This window comes from Mustela nivalis (genome assembly GCF_964662115.1).
Source record: "Mustela nivalis genome assembly, chromosome: 14".
Classification (NCBI taxonomy): Eukaryota; Metazoa; Chordata; class Mammalia; order Carnivora; family Mustelidae; genus Mustela; species Mustela nivalis.
In genome coordinates this window covers 63,674,151-63,694,505 of record NC_139033.1, presented here as the reverse complement: position 1 = coordinate 63,694,505, position 20,355 = coordinate 63,674,151, and the positions used below count along the sequence as shown (strand labels likewise).

Sequence of the window (20,355 nt, the reverse complement as noted above, 5' to 3'; positions counted from 1 at the left end):
TTGTTAATGCATTTTAGAAGTTGAATACATGTATTCACAGTGAATGTCACTTTCAGGGACAGGACAAAAAAGTACGTTGCATTAAAGTATTGATGACGGTACAAACTTTACATAACTACTTAGCTAGTCAGCAACTATGATGTTTTGATGGATAGAAAAAGACTTTGGTGTTTTGTTTTTATATATTTTATTTAACTGACAGAGAGAGAGAAAGAAAGAGAACACAAGAAGGGGGAATAGGCAGAGGGAGAGGCAGGCTCCCCGAGGAGCAGAGAGCCCGATGCAGGACTCAATCCCATGATGCTGGGATCATGACCTGAGCCAAAGGTGGACATTTAACTGACTGAGCCACCCAGGTGCCCCAACACTTTGGTTTAATAATCACAGGGTCTTCTTTTGAAAAGATGTGACAAACCTAAGTATCTATAAATGGCCAAGTAAGAGATATATCTGATTCCTAGCATCATTCATTCTTCTAAATAAGTACTGCCTCATACAGATACTTGGTTTGAGTAGAAATAGTCTTTCTGCTTTTAATTGAATGAGCATTTAACCCCATAGTGAAATTTTTTTTATGTTTTTATAATTATTTTATTTTATGATTAGTTTTTATTTTTTTTTAATTTTTATTTTTTATAAACATATATTTTTATCCCCAGGGGTACAGGTCTGTGAATCGCCAGGTTTACACACTTCACAGCACTCACCATAGCACATACCCTCCCCAGTGTCCATAACCCCACCCCCTTCTCCCAACCTCCCTCTCTCCAGCAACCCTCAGTTTGTTTTGTGAGATTAAGAGTCACTTATGGGGCGCCTGGGTGGCTCAGTGGTTAAGCCGCTGCCTTCGGCTCAGGTCATGATCTCAGAGTCCTGGGATCGAGTCCCGCATCGGGCTCTCTGCTCGGCAGGGAGCCTGCTTCCTCCTCTCTCTCTCTCTCTGCCTGCCTCTCTACCTACTTGTGATTTCTCTCTGTCAAATAAATAAATAAAATCTTTAAAAAAAAAAAAAAAGAGTCACTTATGGTTTGTCTCCCTCCCAATCCCATTTGTTTCACTGATTCTTCTCCTACCCAGCCATAGTGAAATATTTAATGCATTCTCTATTCTAGGAGAGTTAGAGTACCCCAAACTATGAATCTCTATTAATATGGCAGTACATTACAATTGTTCCCACATCATTCCTAGAATATAGCTTCTTTTCTGCATAAGTTATTATTCTTCTTTCAGTACCCCAATAATCTGTTTAATGGTACACTCAAATCTAATACAAAAGTCTAGGGTCTAGGGAAACTAGTAGCAATTTCCAGAAACAAATTTTTGTATATTCTCATATATAAAAATAGAAACACATTATAGAATCTGAATAATTTTTAGATTATTAGAAGTTTAAAGGGATGCCTGGGTAGCTCAGTCAGTTAAATGTCTGCCTTTGGCTTAGGTCATGATCCCAGAGTCTTGGGATTGAGCCTTGGTTGATTCCCTGCTCAACAGGGAGCCTGCCTCTGCTTCTCCCTCTGCCCCTCCCCCCACTCATTCTCACTCTCTCTTGCTCTCTCTCAAATTTATAAATAAAATGTTTTTTTAAAAAGTTTATATACCCAGGCTTTGAATATTTTCATGAAGTGTTTATTTTACTGTTATTAAAAGCCATATAAATTAATGGGTCTTTATGCCTGTATTAACTAAAGGAATTGATCTGAGCTGACCACACTCATGCTGTTTTATTAACCAATTAACCAGGCCAGTAAAACAGTGGATTATATTCTTGCCACAAAGATCTGGATACTGGTAGCCACACATTTTCTTTTAAGCTAACTAGACAAACTAATTGGTAATCAGAAACTATGAATTTACCTACTGCAGATACCAGACTTTTTGTACCAATTTAAGAAATCTTTTACATGTACTAGATTTCTTATGCCTCCTAAATCTATACCTTGAACAAAATAAGTTACTACCCTCAGTCTTTCTCTAAATATTTTAAAGTGTGCCATCTCCTGTTTGTATTAATCATTATAGCATTATATTTCATTTCAATATCATAACAACAATTTCCAAGTTTACATAATTTTCCATTTTAATTTGATTGTTCCCTAGGGTCATACTGAGAACCACTTTATTTTATTTTAAAATCAACTAGTTAGGAAAATTATGGAATTTTTATTTTTCAATTATTTTTATTTTTATTTTTATTTAATAGAGAGAGAGTACAAGCAGGGGGAGCCTTACAGAGAGAGGAACAAGCAGACTCCCCGCTGAACAGGGAGCCCAACATGGGGCTTGATCCCACAGTCCTGAGATCATGACATGAGCTGAAGGCAGACACCTAACCAACTCGGCCACCCAGGCTCCCCCAAATTATGGAATTTTTAAATTGTTGGGTATTGATCATCTAGGTCTGAAACTATGCATTGCTGTGGTATGTGAAGGCCATGTATCATCATTTAACTGATTTCACATATTGTACTTTACTGTAAGATTTTGGTTGAAGTCAAATGAAGCTTTAAAAAAATCTATAACAAAAGACATCTGAAAACTTTTTTATTTTACATATTTGGTACACGAGACTCAGGAGTTAAGTGATTTTTTTTTTTTTTAAGTTCACACCACTAGTTAATAACAAAGCTGTCATTAGAACTCAGGGTCTTTTATAAATGAAACAAGATGGGATCTAGAGGGAGATAAACCATAAGTGACTCTTTTTTTTTTTTTTAAGATTTTATTTATTGATTTGACAGAGATCACAAGTAGACAGAGAGGCAGGCAGAGAGAGAGGGAGGGAAGCACGCTCCCTGCTGAGCAGAGAGCCTGATGCGGGCCTCGATCCCAGGACCCTGAGATCATGACCTGAGCCGAAGGCAGCGGCTTAACCCACTGAGCCACCCAGGCGCCCACCATAAGTGACTCTTAATCTCACAAAATAAACTGAGGGTTGCTGCGGGGAGGGGGGTCGGGAAAGGGTGGTGGGGTTATGGACATTGGGGAGGGTATGTGCTATGGTGAGTGCTGTGAAGTCTGTAAACCTGGCAATTCACAGACCTGTACCCCTGGGGATAAAAATATATTATATGTTTATAAAAATATAAAAAAATTAAATTTAATTTTAAAAAAAGAAGTAAAAAAAAGAACTCAGGGTCTTCTGCTTTATTAGTACAGTGTTCCTTCTATTACATCAAGCTTATTCTGATATCTAGTCTTGAAAAATAGAAAAAATCTTCTGGCTTAATTTCTGTTTGGGGGAGACTAAATAGCACTTTAGCCATGAGATCAGGTGTTTTTTTGTTTTTTTTCTATGTTTTGTTTTTTACTCTGACCTACTAGTATACCAGTAGCCTGATAAAGTGATACAATGGGCTATTGAGGACACAGTTATGGTATAGTGACAATACTTTGTAGTGCTAGGGTGTAGTTTTACAGTGTACAGATAGAGGACATGTGAAATGGGTAGTAGAAATAGAAAATCAAAATATAAACTGGCCACATGACTTGTAGCAGAAATGAGAACAGAAATCACTGATACTAGCTCTTTGGTTTGTTGGGGTTCTTTATCTGGCATTTAACACAAACTTTTTTTTTAAGATTATGGTCCATTACATATTCTGCCTTAATAGATTATAGAGCCTTCCATTAGCTTTTTTTCACTTCACATGAGAATATGAAGAGAGTTCCAGACATCTCCTCGCCAGTCCCATTGTATAGTAGTTACTTTATTTCCCTTAATAATCAGAATAAATCATACCATCCTCAGAGTAACCCATTATTTACCTTCTGGTTCAAAGGCAGGAGGTGTCCAAAACTGCCAACAGGCAGTCTCAGCTTCTAGTCCAGTGACATTGTTATATCCCCTAACGGAACACTGCCTCTTCTCCCTTCCCCACCATCCCACCAACTTGGGAACTAGGACCTTTAATACAACCCAAGAGGCAAAAATTTTACTGGTGCCCCATTAGGGGTTTAATGAGACAGGTATTCCTTGATTCCTAGATCTGTGGCTATAAAAGAAGGAAGTTACTGGTTCCCATGTCAGGGCACATACAGGATTTTAGCTCCATAAGATTCTACTGCTATAACTGAGTCTTCAGTTGGCCATTCCCCGTTTTTACCAGGTTGGCTTCTTTAGAATCAGAGAATATGAAACATAAACTAGTGAATCCCATGGCCATAAGTGTATTCTCTCACTTCCTCCTTGGTCACCAGCAGTGTTTTGTAGGATATCCTGATGGTGAAGAAAGCACTCAGCAAGTTCACAGAGGTGGGCCATTTGGTACAGGGAAGGGAAACTCATATCCAGAGTTAGTTTCTCTTCTACTGAGGGCATACAGCTGCCTTCCATAACAGAAGAGTATCAAGAAATCAGTTAGTAGCTCATGGATTCCTGGGTGGCTCAGGCAGTTGAACTTCGACTCAGGTCATGATCCCAGGATCCTGGGATCAAGCCCAAGCCAGTTGCCCTGCTCGGTGGAGAGCCTGCTTCTTCCTCTCCCTCCAGCCCTACCTCCCCCCACCCCCAACTCATTCTCTCTCTCTCTCTCTCACTCTTGCTCTCTATCTCAAATAAATAAATAAAATCTTTAAAAAAAAAATCAATTCCCCCTGGGGATAAAAATATATGTTTATATGGGGCGCCTGGGTGGCTCAGTGGATTAAGCCGCTGCCTTCGGCTCGGGTCATGATCTCAGGGTCCTGGGATCGGGTCCCACATCGGGCTCTCTGCTCAGCAGGGAGCTTGCTTCCCTCTCTCTCTCTCTCTCTGGCTGCCTCTCTGTCTACTTGTGATTTCTCTCTGTCAAATGGATAGATCTTTAAAAAAAAAAAAAAATATATATATATATATATATATATATATATGTTTATAAAAAATTAAAAAATTAAAAAAAAATCAATTAGCCTAGTAGTTCTGGTAGTATCCAGACCAGTAGTGAGGGGACACTCTATTTGAAGTATTTTTTCTTCTTTGTATGTTTTCATATTGCAGAAAGTTTTTTGTTTGTTTGTTTTTTTAATGTGGAGTAAGAGGTTCTGGGGTTTGGCACATTACATTAAATTGAATTAATCAAAAATTCTCCAGCTATAACCATGTAAAAAGCCAGAATGATCATTAACATGTTTTTAATGCATAGCTGAACTCATGAAAAAGACAGAAAACCCTAAGGGGCCAGAAATGAAGAAGGAATTGAGTACCAGAGCAGTAAGCATGTGAGTTGATATCTCTGTACTTAAGGATATCATAGTGTAGGATTCCCAAAGATAATTACCATCAAAAGTTACAAAGTAAAATATATTAATAGTCTATAATTTAACAAATATTCAGTTTATACATATTTGAATTATCTATCAAATATTGTTCTAGGTTTGGTGATACAGAGGTGACAAAAATAGGTACAGATGATATTTATGTAATATAAGTCCTATGGGGGAAAAAAGATATTGAGGTTAGGAGGATAGAGTGTGATTGGTAGGTAAAGTAGTCAGGGAAAGCACCTTTGAAAAGGTGGTATTTAAAGAGTCCTGGAGCAAGGGAAGAAGCAGGCCAGGTACTTATTTCTGTGGTATTCCAAACAGAGGAACCAATCAGGGTAAATTCCAACATGGCAGTATGTTCCATATCTATAAGATATCAAGCTCAGTGTGGAGCATATGACTGTGCTTTGGTGAATTCAGAAAGATAGTCATGAAGGATGAGTAACAGAGGTAGGAGGGGCTAGATCTTGTAGGATCTGAAGGCCATGGATAGCACTTGGATATTAAAGAGAGTGATGTAGTGGCGGCTGGGTGGCTCAGCCTTTGGCTCAGGTTATGATCCCAGGGTCCTGGGATTGAGCCCTGCATCAGGCTCCCTGCTCAGTGGGGAGTATGCCTCTCCCTCTGCCTCCCCCTTCACATACCCACCCCTGCTTGGGCTTGCTTTCTTTCAAATAAATAAATAAAATATTTTAAAATAATTTTAAAAATAAGAAGAATGATATAGAAAGCCATTTGATGTTTTGGCATATTAAAGTAACATGATCTGACTTAACTATTTTTAAAGGATCTGTGTGGCTGCTGTATTGAGAATAGACTGTACAGTAGGGTAGAAGCAGGCAAACAAGTTAGGAGGCTGTGTCAAATAATAATCCAGGAAAGACCTGATACAGATCAGTATTGGACCAATGGAAGGTGGGGAAGGATCCAGCATAGTCTATGAAGAAGGAGAACCCAGAGGTGGGATGTCCTGGGTCAAAAGTAAAAACGGTATTCCAAGAAGAGTTGATCAGCTGAGCTACAGCCACTGATGGGTCAAGTAAAAAATAAAATGATTGGATAGGGTGATGGGCAGGTCATGGCTGACCTTGACAAGATATCTCATAGTGATAAAGCTTGATTGGAGAGGATTTAAAACAGCTAGGAAAGATCAAGAATCATCAGGCTTTCATACTTTGTGTAGAAGACCACACAAAATGTAACCATTGTATTACTCATCAGCTAAGAAATTCTAATAGTAAATAAAGTATTCCTGCCAAAATCATCTTCTTTATTAATTTTAAATCTTTTTTTTTTTAAGATTTTATTTATTAATTTGACAGAGAGAGATCACAAGTAGGCCGAGCAGCAGGCAGGGAGGAGGGGGCGGGAAGCAGGCTCCCCATTGAGCAGAGAGCCTGATGCGGGGCTTCATCCCAGGACTCTGGGATCATGACTTGAGCCAAAGGCAGAGGCTTAACCCACTAAGCCACCCAGGTGCCCCATCAATTTTTAATCTTTTTTTTTTTTTTAAGATCTTATTTATTTTACTTGAGAGAGAGAGAGAATGTGTACAACCCTGGGGGAGGGGCAGAGGTAGACGAAGTAGCAAACTCCCCACTAAGCAGTGAGTCTAGCGCTGTGCCATCCCAGAACCCTGAGATCATTCATGACCTGAGCCAAAGGCAGACACTTAGCCAACTGAGCCACCCAGGTGCCCCATCAGATTTTGTTCTGTATATCTTTAAGATATACAAAGACTTATCTGTGAGGTATTCTGGCTCCAAACAACAGAGATGAGATGATTCTTAACACATAACAATTGACTTTTCTCATTTAACGAGAAGTTTAAAGGTAGACAGTTGCGGTTATTTCTCTCTTATTATCTTAGTCTTTGCCCATGTGCTCAGAGTGGCTGCTAAATCTCCAGCCAACCTGTCTTCATTCCAGGCAATAAAGGTTTCACAAGTTCTACCCATTTTTTTCCACTTGTATATTCCTGTTGGTAACCAAGACTAGGAAATGCTGCTTTTCAGCAGGCATATTTGTTCTGTCACAAAAGAAGAATGGATATTGGGGATGGCTGCAAATAATCTTTGCCATAGAAAATTATCATTAATTATAGGCATGCAGGAAAAAAACATTGCAAAACTAAGAGTCTGTTGTGATGGATTTGGAGGTAAGAAGATTTTAGGAAACCAGTCAAGTAGGTAAGAATTAAAGAATTTTACATTGCCAATTAGAAGAATTGGACAGGAAAGTCACCAGAAATTTATAAGGTAACCTTCTAAGGGTTCACTGAGATTTCTGGTTAAACCTCTACCTTATATCCTTCCTCTCTGGGCAACAACTAGTTACCCCCGAAAAGTTAGTAGCAAATAATACTTCAAAGTCATACCAGTCTGAAGTCTTTACCTTTGATCTTAGTGAAATTTCAAAGCTACAAAATTTAATTTAAAACTTCACAGCTGTTTTTTTAACCCTCTGAAATATAAAGGAATAGAAAAAGTTCTGTGAAGTAAAAATAATATTCTCCTCACCAGAACAATACACTGTCATGTAGTACAAAAGGTATGCTTTCATGCTCACTTCCTAACATCTCTTTTGCGATCTCTTTCCTATAATCATAATACTAACCATAACCAGTTAGAACTGAGACATTCCCTTATTCAATGCCAGGATCCTTGAGCACAAGGATGGGCCTTTCTGCTGGTTCTTTTCTCTCTCTAAAGTCATCATAGCAAAGGGGTATGTGGCAGCATAGCATCTAGAGGTCAGAGCTTGGAGTGTCAATTCCGACTACTTGGTTTCAAAGCTCAGCTCTTCTATCTATCCCCTCTGTGATCTTAGGCAAGATTATTTAAAACACTGGTTCAAAAATAGGGGTGATTTTGTACCCCCTTAGAGACACATTTGGTTGTCACAACTGGGGTGGGGAGTGCTACTAACATCTAGTGGATAGAGGCTGCTAAACATCCTACAGTGCACAGGACAGACCCCCAGAGCAAAAAAAAAAAAAATTATTCAGCTCAAAATGGTAATAGTGCTGAGGTTGATAAAGCTTATTTTAACCTTTCCAAGCCCCCATTTCTTCATTCATGAATTGGAGTTTATAATAGTAACTATTCAGTTATTTTTGTGATGGCTAAAGAAAATAATCCATGTAAAATACTTAGCATAGTGCCTGGCACCTCAGTGCTCTGTTATATAAGAATTACTATTCTCATCCTCATTATCATCACTAATACTTGCCTAGATATTTAGACTGAATTAAAAGAACATGCCTACCTGTGTCTATGAAGCCAGGGCATCTGATGAAAATTTCTAAAGAACAAAGAAAAATGCAGAATAGAATGGAAGAATCTTTTCTCCCTTATAGAATCAAAGATAATGAATCAATAATTAGGTGACCACTTTCTTCTAAGTTCTAAGAAAATGATGCACACAGTCCTATTCATGCAAACAGCTTTCTTCTTCAGGTCGATGTCCTTTTTATCCTTTTTCTTTCTTCCTTTGGTACTATATTGCAAAGTCCTACCTCCTTTCCTCTGTACATCTTTTGAATTTCAACTCTTTCAGTCTTCCCTGATTATCAAGGACTTGGGAGCCATTAAAGTAATAGAAGGCATTGACCAGGACGAGGCACTGGGATGTTTGAAGATAAGTCACGCCACCATTATGGTTCATTCACATAGTAACAGAATGAGCTGTGAAATGTTTGCTAAGTTTTCAAAACTACAATTTTCATTTGGTAATTATACTAAGAAATATCTCCATAAACTTTAAACTTCACTGAGTAACCATAAATTCTTTCATATTGCAATGATATTAATAATTATCTTTTATTTTTCAAGGCAAATGCAATAGGCCGAAGTGCTAAAACTGTCCGAGAATTTCTAGAAAAATATTACACAGAAGATGCTATAGCAAACGACAATGAGGCCATCAAATTAGCAATAAGAGCTTTGCTAGAAGTAAGTGATCTAATAAAGCATAGTCAGAAGAACATGGGGAGAGAAGATCTGTTCTTATCTACTTCCTTACTAAAAATAAGATTTGCTGAAGTAATTTTAATATTGTGCTTATTCTACATTAGGTTGTCCAGTCTGGTGGAAAAAACATTGAGCTTGCTGTAATAAGAAGAAACCAGCCTTTGAAAGTAAGTCATTAACCAAAGAGGGAAAAAACATCTGTAATATAAAATAATTTGACAACAGTTGAATCTTGTCAAAATGTTGACATCTGTGAGTCTTCATTAAAAGCCTGAAAAACCCGTTAGGATCCCACAATTGACATTATGATGTAATCTGTTTTGTTTCTACAGGCTAATGTTCACTAATTTGTATGTGTTTATTGCAAGCAGTTACCGATCTCTGGTCCTTTGTGAAGACTTAGAGGAGCTGAGATTTATATGTTGGCTTACCCCATTTACTATATATTCTTCTAAGTAGGAACCTCCACTGAGTCAGTCATATATGGGATTAGCATATACATTGTCTATGGACATTTATTCCCAGCTCCACATACAGCATACCTTGGAGATACTGAGGATTCAGTTCCAACCACCACTATTAAACCAATATTGCAATAAAGCAAGTCAAATGAATTTTTTGGTTTCCCAATACATATAAAAGTTATATTTACACTATATCATTGTCTCTTAAGTGTGCATTATGTCTAAAAAATGTACATAATTTAAAAATACAGTGCTAAAAAATGCTAACCAGCATTTGAGCTATCAGTGAATCATAATTACTGATCACAGATCACCATAACAAATATAATAGTAATGAAAAAATTTGAAATATTGCAAGAATTACCAAAATGTGAAACAGATACAAAGTAAGCAAATGCTGTTGGAAAAATGGTGCCAATAAACTTGATCGACCTAGGGTTGCCACAGACCTTCAATTTGTAATAAGCACAGGGCCGCCTGGCTGGCTGAGTCGGGAGAGCATGCAACTCTTGATCTCGGGGTCCTGAGCCCAAGCCCCATGTTGGGCAGAGAGCTTACTTAAAAAAGAAAAAAAGCCCAGCAATTTATAAAAAATGTAGAATCTGCAAAGCACAATCAGAACAAGGTATTCCTATAAAGAGCAGTTCATCTCCCTATCTTTCTAGATCTTTTGAAATCAAGATATGCTTCCTGGCGGTGTCGTTCAGCTATCGTGTGTTTAACTGTCGGACCTCCAGGCTTCTAACGTAGTGTTAGCTTTCATTATGTCAAAAAACCTCCACCCCTTGACTTTTTTTTTTTTAATCTATTTTATACTGTTTTTAAAAAAATCTATTTTCTCTACTTTTCACTTAAAAATGCCTTGAGGGGCACATGAACATCTGCCTTCAGCTCAGGTCATGATCTCAGGGTCCTGGGATCAAGCCCCCATTGGGCTCTCTGCTCAGCGGAGAGTCTGCTTCTCCCTCTCACTCGCTCTCTATGGTCTCTCTCTCTCAATATCTCTCTCTCAAATAAATAAAAACCTTTTTTAAAAAAAAGTGCCTGTAAGTCTTAAATTTTAATACCTACTGTGATAACCTTTCTGTATTTCTTTGTGGCAAGACTGCCATTATTCTTGTGTACCCTTTGTTAGCCATTATGGGTTAAAACCACTGAACCACAAAATAAATGGTCCAGAGTACTATGACAGAGGACTCACTGGTAAAGAACATCTGAAATGTGGTTCATGCTTGTTCCTCAGGTAGGACTATATACAGTGCAGTCTGCCAGCTGTCTAGCTGAGAGTGTAAAAAGCAGTTAAAGCATGGGAAACTATATGAAAAGTGTACTAAAAAGTATAATTTTACATCACGTTTGTTTTGAAGGAAATAGTGTTAAAATCAGTGTTGGAGGGCGCCTGGGTGGCTCAGTGGGTTAAGCCGCTGCCTTCGGCTCAGGTCATGATCTCAGGGTCCTGGGATCGAGTCCCGCATCGGGCTCCTGCTCAGTAGGCAGCCTGCTTCTCTCTCTCTCTCTTTCTCTCTCTCTGCCTGCCTCTCTGCCTACTTGTAATCTCTCTGTCAAATAAATAAATAAAATCTTAAAAAAAAAATCAGTGTTGGATGGAGCGGTGGGGTTTTTGTTTTCTGAGTTGCATAGTTGCCTTGTTGGATACCACATTCCCACCGTTTATTAGCCAGCCAGTAGATGGGAATATGAGGAATGAGAGAAACAGGGAGAGAGGTGTAGGTTCTGCCCTGCACAGCCCCACAAAAATAACCATGATGCTGAGCACAATGTATGGAGATGAGAACTGGGCCATGCTGTCACCCCTGCTGTTTAGGGTCTCAGAACAGACACGCCACAGCACAAGGACATAAAACCAATGAGGCCAGGGTTACCTCTCCAGCTCCAGCACATACATATATACCCAAGTGGTCAAACCCACCCAGTCATGCATATATTCCTTACTGATGCGTGGTAGGATAATAGATGCATTGGCAGCAAAGTTAGACTCCCTCCCCCATGCTGTTTCAGGAAATGCTGTGTGGCAGATACGGCATGGCCTTTAACTGGATAGACCTGGGTTTAAGTTTAGAGTTAGATAGACTTAAGTTCCAGCAAATTGATGTATGACCTTGAGCAAGTTGCTCCCCATCTTTAATTTTAAATATAATAAAATTTATTTGTATAAAATAAAATCTATTTTTGCTTTACACTTAGTGAGGGAATTATAAACAAAGCAGTGTAAGTCATCTTTTCCCTACTCTCTGGCTATTCCGATGGCTGAAACCCAATCAGATAATCATACAGTGGTGTGGAGAAGGGACTTCAATAATGAGTTACTTGCTCATGAACAGAATAAGCTGGCATTAAAATGTTTTCAGAATTATATGCATATAAGGGATATGTAATACAATATAACACTTTGCCCTGCTTTTTTAGCACAATTGTGAAAATATCAGAGTTCAAATTTTGTCCATATTTGTTACAAGTATTTTGCTGATATGTACTTCATTATATATTTGAAGATATAAAATTAAAGTTTAAATAGAAAATAGAAATGTATAAAATATAATTGGTTTCTTCATATTGGAAATATTTAGAAATTACTGGTATAATTGAAATTTCTTTTTAAAATATTTTCAGATGTTTAGTGCCAAAGAAATTGAATTACAAGTAACTGAAATAGAAAAGGAAAAGGAAGAAGCAGAGAAGAAAAAATCCAAGAAGGCTACCTAATTCTTAGGATGAACATTAGAAGTCTGTAATATTCTTTGTACTCCTTGGAATTACTTAGTGAAGTTTTAAAGGAATAAGTTGGTTTGTGGCATGACATTTACTAGTTATGTGCTGTTTTGAGGATGCCATATTTGTGGCTGTCTACAGTCCGCTATATGGACAAACATATCTTTGTATGAAGATTTTCTTTGAAAAGACACTTCAGTAATTTTTGAAAGCAGTCGTAATTCCACATAAGCCTGAGACTATACTTAATAACTTGTCTAGTGTGTTACTTTTCTTCATCTATGTAAATTTAAGAAAAAAACTGTAATTTAAAAAAATTAGTAATTTATTAAAAAAATTAATAAAAAATTAATAATTTGTTGATGTTTGAGTATTGACTATCAGGTACAGAGATAGCTATTGCAAAATAAATTGAATTTTGAGTTGTACTTCTAGAGGAATGATAAAAACATCCTTATATTGATTAATTGCCAATATTTTATCAGAGCCTTCTTCATTTTTAAACATTCATCATTATTTATTTTACTTCTGTAATTTTTAAAGTTGCAGTGTGTTTTTTTTTCATGGAAGATATTAAAAACATAATCTAAATAGGCAGCTAAAATAAAGTCTGGTAAGGGCTTATAAGGACATCTGAATAGGGTACTATATATAGGAAAACAAGGACAGAAATGAATACATAAAGTTCTTGGTTTCAATTTTTATTTATCGTAGGAGTGTCCAGTGTATTAGATTTGTTACATGTTCCCTTGGCTGTCCCAGTGCTTACTATGTGGTTGGTATTGAACCAGGCTTATTGGGAGTAACAAAAGAAATATAAAAAGTGATCCCTGTCCACAGAGAGGGCCTACAAAAACAATGTGCTTAATGCCTGTTAATGAAGTTATATTTTTGAAGACATAGGATACTAATAGGCATAAAAACAAAAGCCTACATATCTTACTTACATTACTATTTTAGAGCTTTGTCTTTTTTCTCTTTTTTGATGTTCTTTTTGAAAACAAGAAGGAGAGAGTTTAAGTTTTTGCAGAGGAATGAAAAGCTCAGGGTAGAAAGTAAAGAAAAGAATCAGTTTGGATAAACAGCTATCATACGAAGATTTCAGCCATTGGTGGTTGTGGTGTTCTGAGCAAGGGAAAAGTAAAAAGCAGAGTCAGAATTTTAAGAGATACAAAGACCTTAACAAAGCCACCACGCTGGTATTCCTCTTGTCTTGTACAAAATTCCTGTGGCCTGCTACTGGTTTACTTCACTTCCTCGGACAAAAAGACTGCAGGGCATTTTCTAGGCAGATGGACAATCTATATTCCACTCTAACTTTACCCTGACTGCCTTTCTGGTGTCATTGGAACCATGGAATCTTATGGTTCCCTGTACTCTTCTTGTTTTGTTTTGGTGTACTATCATCCTTGACTTAGAGTCATACTATACTCTTCCTCTTTAAACCTTAGAATCAAAGACAAATACTTGTTCCCTGTCACTTCTTGGCACCTTTCCAGAAGCAAAGGTGATTCCCAAGCAGAAGGGCTGAAAAACAAAATTTTGATTACTTTGGAAAAAGAACCCCACAATTTTTATAACGATCAGCTCCCACTGAAGGAATCGCTTTCAACACATGCATACCCAACATACAAAATAAAGGGCAGGGTGTTCATGTTAACCTACTGTCCTGCAGTGAGCACACTATGAATCCTTGATGCCTTTGAAACAATATTTGACAATAAATATTTAATAAATATTGAGTGCTTTAAGTGGCAGACACTGTTAGATGTTAGCGATATAGTGGTAAAGAGCAGACTCTGATTTGTCCTCATTACCGTGTAGTGAAAAGGCAGGCCTTAAACCAAAATAATCATAATTACAATTGGGATTAATGTTGTGAAGCTTCGTGTCTGTTTTCCCTACTAAACTAGAAGTTCTTGGGGCGCCTGGGTGGCTCAGTGGGTTAAGCCGCTGCCTTCGGCTCAGGTCATGATCTCAGGGTCCTGGGATCGAGTCCCGCATTGGGCTCTCTGCTCAGCAGGGAGCCTGCTTCCTCCTCTCTCTGCCTCTCTGCCTACTTGTGATCTCTCTCTGTTAAATAAATAAATAAATAAATAAAATGTCATTTTTACTTCTTTTACTGAGAGAAAGTTCCCTCATACTTAAGCACTTTGTGTTTTTTCTGGCTCAGATCCTCAAGGTGAGATAATCACAAACATTTGGTTTTAGGAATCAGCTAAGCAACTTCACTTTGTATCACTGGGTTATGGTTAAGTAGGCAGTCTGAAAAATTTCCCATTACAGGCATAGAAAGGCTGGATGAAATCTAACAAACATCCTTTTAAATGCATAACTGAGCTCACAAGGGAAATCCCTAGAGGCCAAAATGAGAAAGGGATTGAAAATCAGAGAAGGCATTTTGATAGATGCTGATGTTGCCCCCATGTGTATTGGCATAAAGAATGAAAGCAAACTAAGAATCAGGAAACAGAGCGTCTAGAAACACAACCACTCTTAGTGGGGTACTTGGTTTATGGCAGTATTGCATATCAGTGGGTAAGGGATAAGCTCTTCAGTAAATGGTGACAGGACAACTGGTTATCCATTTGAAAAGAAAACTGGACCTCTACTTCATTCTATTAAAACCAATTCCAGACTAATTAAAGACCTAAACATAAAAGATAAAACTTTTAGAAGACAATACAGTAAAATATCTTTAAGATCTCGGCGGTGTAAGGATAGATTTTCTAAACAAAATACAAAAAGTGCTAACACGTAAGGAAAAGATTGATAATTCAGCTACCTGAAAATACCGGCTCTTCTACACCAAAAGATGAAGGTGAAAAGACAGGCCAAAAAGGAGAGAAGATATTTGTAATATTACAACCAATGAAAGCTATGTGTCTGGAATTTATAAAGAACTATTGATTCAAAGGAATGAAAATACAATACAACCTGTATATATACATATGTATATGTGAAGTAATCAAATGTTCATGAATGAATGAATGACAATGTATTCACACAGCAGCATACCATATAGCAGGGGAAAGTCACCAGAGCTACATGCATCAATATGGACCCATCTCAGAAACATCACACTGAGCAAAAACGAAAGCCAATTGTGAGAAAGTATACATAACATAATGTTGCAGAAAGCCTCAAGACCTACAAAGCGAGATATTGTGTTTGAAAGATACAATGTTTGAGGTAAAACTGAAGAAAAGCAAGGGAATGGCTACTGCAAAATTCGGGAGAGTGAAAGAGTATGGTACCTCTGGTGGGAGCTGGGATAGCAAGGCACAAGGACTGGTGCCAGCAATGACTCTATCATCACTTCATACAGATTTTTAGTAGCTATTGAGGGGTTATAAAAATGCCTCATCTGAGGGGCAACCTGGGTGGCTCAGTTGGTTGAGCAACTGCCTTCGGCTCAGGTCATGATCCTGGAGTCCCAGGATCAAGTCCCACATCGGGCTCCCTGCTCAGCAGGGAGTCAGCTTCTCCCTCTGGACCCTCTCCCCTCTCACATTCTCTCTCTCAAATAAATAAAATCTTTTTTTTTTTAAGGTTTTATTTATTTATTTGAGAGAAGACAGTGAGAGAAAGCATGAGAGGTGAGAAGGTCAGAGGGAGAAGCAGACTCCCCATGGAGCTGGGAGCCCGATGCGGGACTCGATCCCAGGACTCCCAGACTGTGACCTGAGCCGAAGGCAGTTGCTTAACCAACTGAGCCACCCAGGCGCCCTCAAATAAATAAAATCTTTAAAAAAAAATGCCTTATCTGATTAAAAGTTACAGGGTTTTTCACTGTGTTTTTAATAGAGGGTTATAAAGGTGCATTATGTTTTACATATCACAGAAACAACAGGTGAGTAGAATTTTTTTTAAGATCTTGATTTCAAAAGGCATATATTGAAAACAGCATGAAGAAATAAATGCATATAATAATTTCCTTGAAGGGATTTTTAAAATATTATTATTTTGAATATTAATACATTTACATAGTACATAATTTTTTAATTGTTATCATCAAATATTCCATCTCATTTTTGTCCCCCAGTGACTAAGTTCTTCTTGGAAGCAACCATATTATCAGTATATTTCCACTAAGGTTTTCAATATACTCCGATGGATATATTATACTCATAGAAAAAATATATCTTTTCATGCAAATGGTACCATACTATATATTGTTAAGTATCTTGCTTTTTTCACTTTATGTTTGAGGATTTTCTCCAGTGAGGATATTCTTTCAGCGTAGAGATGTCATAATAAATTATTAACCAGCCAGTCTTCCATCGATGAACATGTTCATCAATGAACATGATGTTCATAGCAATAGTGTTGCTACTGCAGATGCTGCAATGAATATACTTCTGTTGGTCATTTCCCATATGTGGAGGTGTATTTACAGGATAAATCACTAGAACTGGAACTGCAGGGTCAAAGATATGCTACACAATTTTACAATTTTATCTTTCTTAACAGGGAGAATCTCTCCTTTTCTACACCTTCCCACTGTAGTTGTGCTGGATTTGCATGGCATCAGCTCAGCTAACCTGGAACTGTTTCCCAGAATTCTCTTTCCTTTCTGGTTCCCAGCTTGAGTTGGCCACAAAAGAAATTTGTACAAGATTTGAAAGGCAGAAGGGAAGCAACTCAGTGTAGGGCACCAGGCACTGCAGCCTCTCACAAAGAATGCTGGTTTACTGGCTCACTTTGTTAGTGTGGGAAGGCATCCAGGACCATAGCTACTCAAGTTCCTCCAAATCCTGCTGGTTTTTTTCCTTCCAACTTTTTGGGAACTGGGCAAGCTGCAAGGCATGCAGCTTCATGGCAAAGGTCACCAGCTTTTCCTGCAGGTCACAAGCATCCCAAGGGTGCAGGCAGTGAAAGATACCTGTGAGTACTATTTGTCTTCATGGGTTACCGTTTATTCTCACCCTCCCTTCTTCACATCTAATTTTCCTTCCTGACTACCAGGCTGAGCAGATCAGAGTGCCTTCAGCCCCAGAGACAACAACAGCCTTCCTTGCACAGACTTCTCCATCAACTCCCACAATTGCATGGGATCTAATTTATACAGAAAACTGCCAATTGCATGGGATCTAATTTATACAGAAAATTGCCAATTCTGTTCATAGTGGTTTTGCTTCCTTAACTGAACCTCATCAGATACAATAGTGCTTCAAACATTTTCTTTGCCAATAAATAGGTGAAACTGTAACACTTCTTGCATTTTCATTTTTTTTAATCCCAATATTCTATTTGTATTTTTCTTATTATGACATCAAACATCTTTATGTTTATTTAAAGGCCTTCGAATTTTCCTTCCACTGATTGTTCATATCCGTTGCCTAATTTTTCCCATGGATTTTGGGGTTTTTTTCCTCACTGTTTTATTACCAGCTTTCTATATATTTGGGAAATTACCCATTTGCTCATGTGTTAGGGCAATGCTGGCTGCTATAATGGATGAACCCACACAGAAGTGTATTCCTTGAAGATCAATCACATTGCTTGGGCGCCTGTCTGGCTCAGCCGGCAGTACATGCAACTCTTGACCTCAAGGTTTTAAGTCTGAGCCCCATGCTTGGGGTAGAGATTATTCAAAAATAAAATCTTAAAAAAAAAAAAATCCCGGGGCGGGGGGGGGGGGCATCTGGGTGGCTCAGTGGGTTAAAGCCTCAGCCTTCGGCTCAGGTCATGATCCCAGGGTCCTGGGATCAAGCCCCATATCAGGCTCTCTGCTCAGTGGGAAGCCTGCTTCCCCCCTCTCTCTCTGCCTGCCTCTCTGCCTACTTGTGATCTCTGTCTGTCAAATAAATAAATAAAATCTTAAAAAAAAAAAAATCCTGGGGCGCCTGGGTGGCTCAGTGGGTTAGGCCGCTGCCTTCGGCTCAGGTCATGATCTCAGGGTCATGGGATCGAGTCCCGCATCGGGCTCTCTGCTCAGCAGGGAGCCTGCTTCCCTCTCTCTCTCTCTCTGCCTGCCTCTCTGCCTACTTGTGATCTCTGTCAAATAAATAAATAAAATCTTAAAAAAAAAAAAAATCCTGGGTTTCTGGGTGGCTCAGTTGGTGAAGTGACTGTCTTTGGCTCAGGTCATGACTCTGCAGTCCTGGGATTGAGTCCAGCATCAGGCTCCCTGCTCAGCTGGGAGTCTGCTTCTCCCTCTGACCCTCTCCCTTCTCATGCTATCTCTCATTCTCTCTCTCTCTCAAATTAAAAAAAAAAAATCCCATTTGCTGATAGCAATCCTTCAAGCAAGTATCTAGGAACTAATACTCGCATTTTCTGGCTCTGCCACCTTCAACATACCATTTTCTTTTTAAGATTTGTTTGTTTGGGGACACCTGGGTGGGCTCAGTTGGTTAAGTGGCCTGCCTGCTTCTCCCTCTGCCCCTTCCCCTGTTCATTCTCTCCCTCTCCCTCTCTCTCTCAAAAATAAATAAAATCTTTAAAACCAAAAAAGATTTTTTTTGTTTATTCATTTATGTAATCTTTAAACCCAACACAGGCCTCGAACTCATGACCCTGAGATCAAGAGTCATATATTCTTCCAACTAAGTTAGCCAAGTGCCCCAACATGTCATTTTCAAACATTCCCGAGATTTCTGTGTGTCCATCTGCATTAAATTACCAAATAGGTAAAGAGTTTGGGGAATCATCTGTGATTAAAAACAAAACATGCAAAAAATAATTAAAAACCTCCAACAGTACACTAGAACTAGAGGGGAACTTCCTCAACACGATGAAGGACATTTTTTTTTAAGACTTTATTTATTTGACAGACACAGATCACAAGTAGGCAGAGAGAGGAGGAAGCGGGCGCCCTGCTGAGCAGAAAGCCCGGTGTGAGGCTTCATCCCAGGACCCTGGGATCATGACCAGAGCCAAAGGCAGAGGCTTTAACCCACTGAGCCAACCAGGCGCCCAATGAAGGGCATTTTTGAATAGCTCATAGTCAGTGGCAAAAACCTGGAAGCCTTCCCCTGAGATGAGGAAAAAGACAAGGATGCCACTTCTACCGCTTGGATTTAACATAGTATTGAGTACTGGAGTCTTAGCCAAAGCAATCAGGCAAGAGAAAAAACAGATATAAAAGGCATCCAAATTGGAAAGCAAGAAGTAAAATTATCTCTGTTTGCACATACTTCTTTCTTCTAACAGTTTTGGTCTTTTCTTATGGAATCTTTAGAGTACCATAGTATAAAAGTCATAGGATAAAAGTCATAGGATAAAAAAATCAACACACAAATTTAGTTGAGCTTTACATACTAAAACTAAATAATCCAGAAAGAAAATTAAGAAATTCCATTTACAATAGCATCAAAAAGAATGAAATTCTTAGGAATAAATTTAACCAAGGGGGCAAATCATATCGTAGGTACTTAATAAATACTTTGTGAATAGTACAGAGCCATTTATTTATTTATTTATTTATTTATTTATTTTTTAAGATTTTATTTATTTATTTGACAGAGAGAAATCACAAGTAGGCAGAGAGGCAGGCAGAGAGAGAGAGAGGAGGAAGCAGGCTCCCTGCTGAGCAGAGAGCCCAATGCGGGACTCGATCCCAGGACCCTGAGATCATGACCTGAGCCGAAGGCAGCGGCTTAACCACTGAGCCACCCAGGCGCCCAGAGCCATTTATTTAAATTAAAACTTAAAAATCCCAAGTCAAATGGGATGCCTGGATGGCACAGTGAATTGAGCAACCAACTCCTGGTTTTGGCTCAGGTCATGATCTCAGAGTCGTGGGATCAAGCCCTGCATCAGGCTCTGAGTCTGTTTGGGTTTCTCACTCCCTCTCCTTTTGCCCCTCCCATCTCCCACACGCACACACATGTGCACACTGTCTCTCTAAAATAAATTTAAAAGTCTTTAAAAAAAATCCCAAGTCAAATACTAGTTGTCTCCATGCTTCTGACTTAAAAGGTATATATGAAACTACTGGC

General features: G+C 38.5%; 1 protein-coding gene across 1 annotated transcript in view; it reads left to right on the top strand.

Moving 5' to 3' along the window:
* PSMA8 (proteasome 20S subunit alpha 8) overlaps positions 1–12,705 on the top strand; it is a 40,783-nt gene extending 28,078 nt beyond the window's left edge. Inside the window, exons 5-7 of the mRNA XM_082698902.1 lie at positions 9,078–9,197; positions 9,320–9,382; positions 12,311–12,705. Of these exons, the coding sequence (XP_082555028.1) occupies positions 9,078–9,197; positions 9,320–9,382; positions 12,311–12,403 (276 nt within the window). The 3' untranslated portion in view covers positions 12,404–12,705. The remainder of the gene's footprint in view (positions 1–9,077; positions 9,198–9,319; positions 9,383–12,310) is intronic.
* The last annotated feature ends 7,650 nt before the right edge of the window (positions 12,706–20,355 follow it).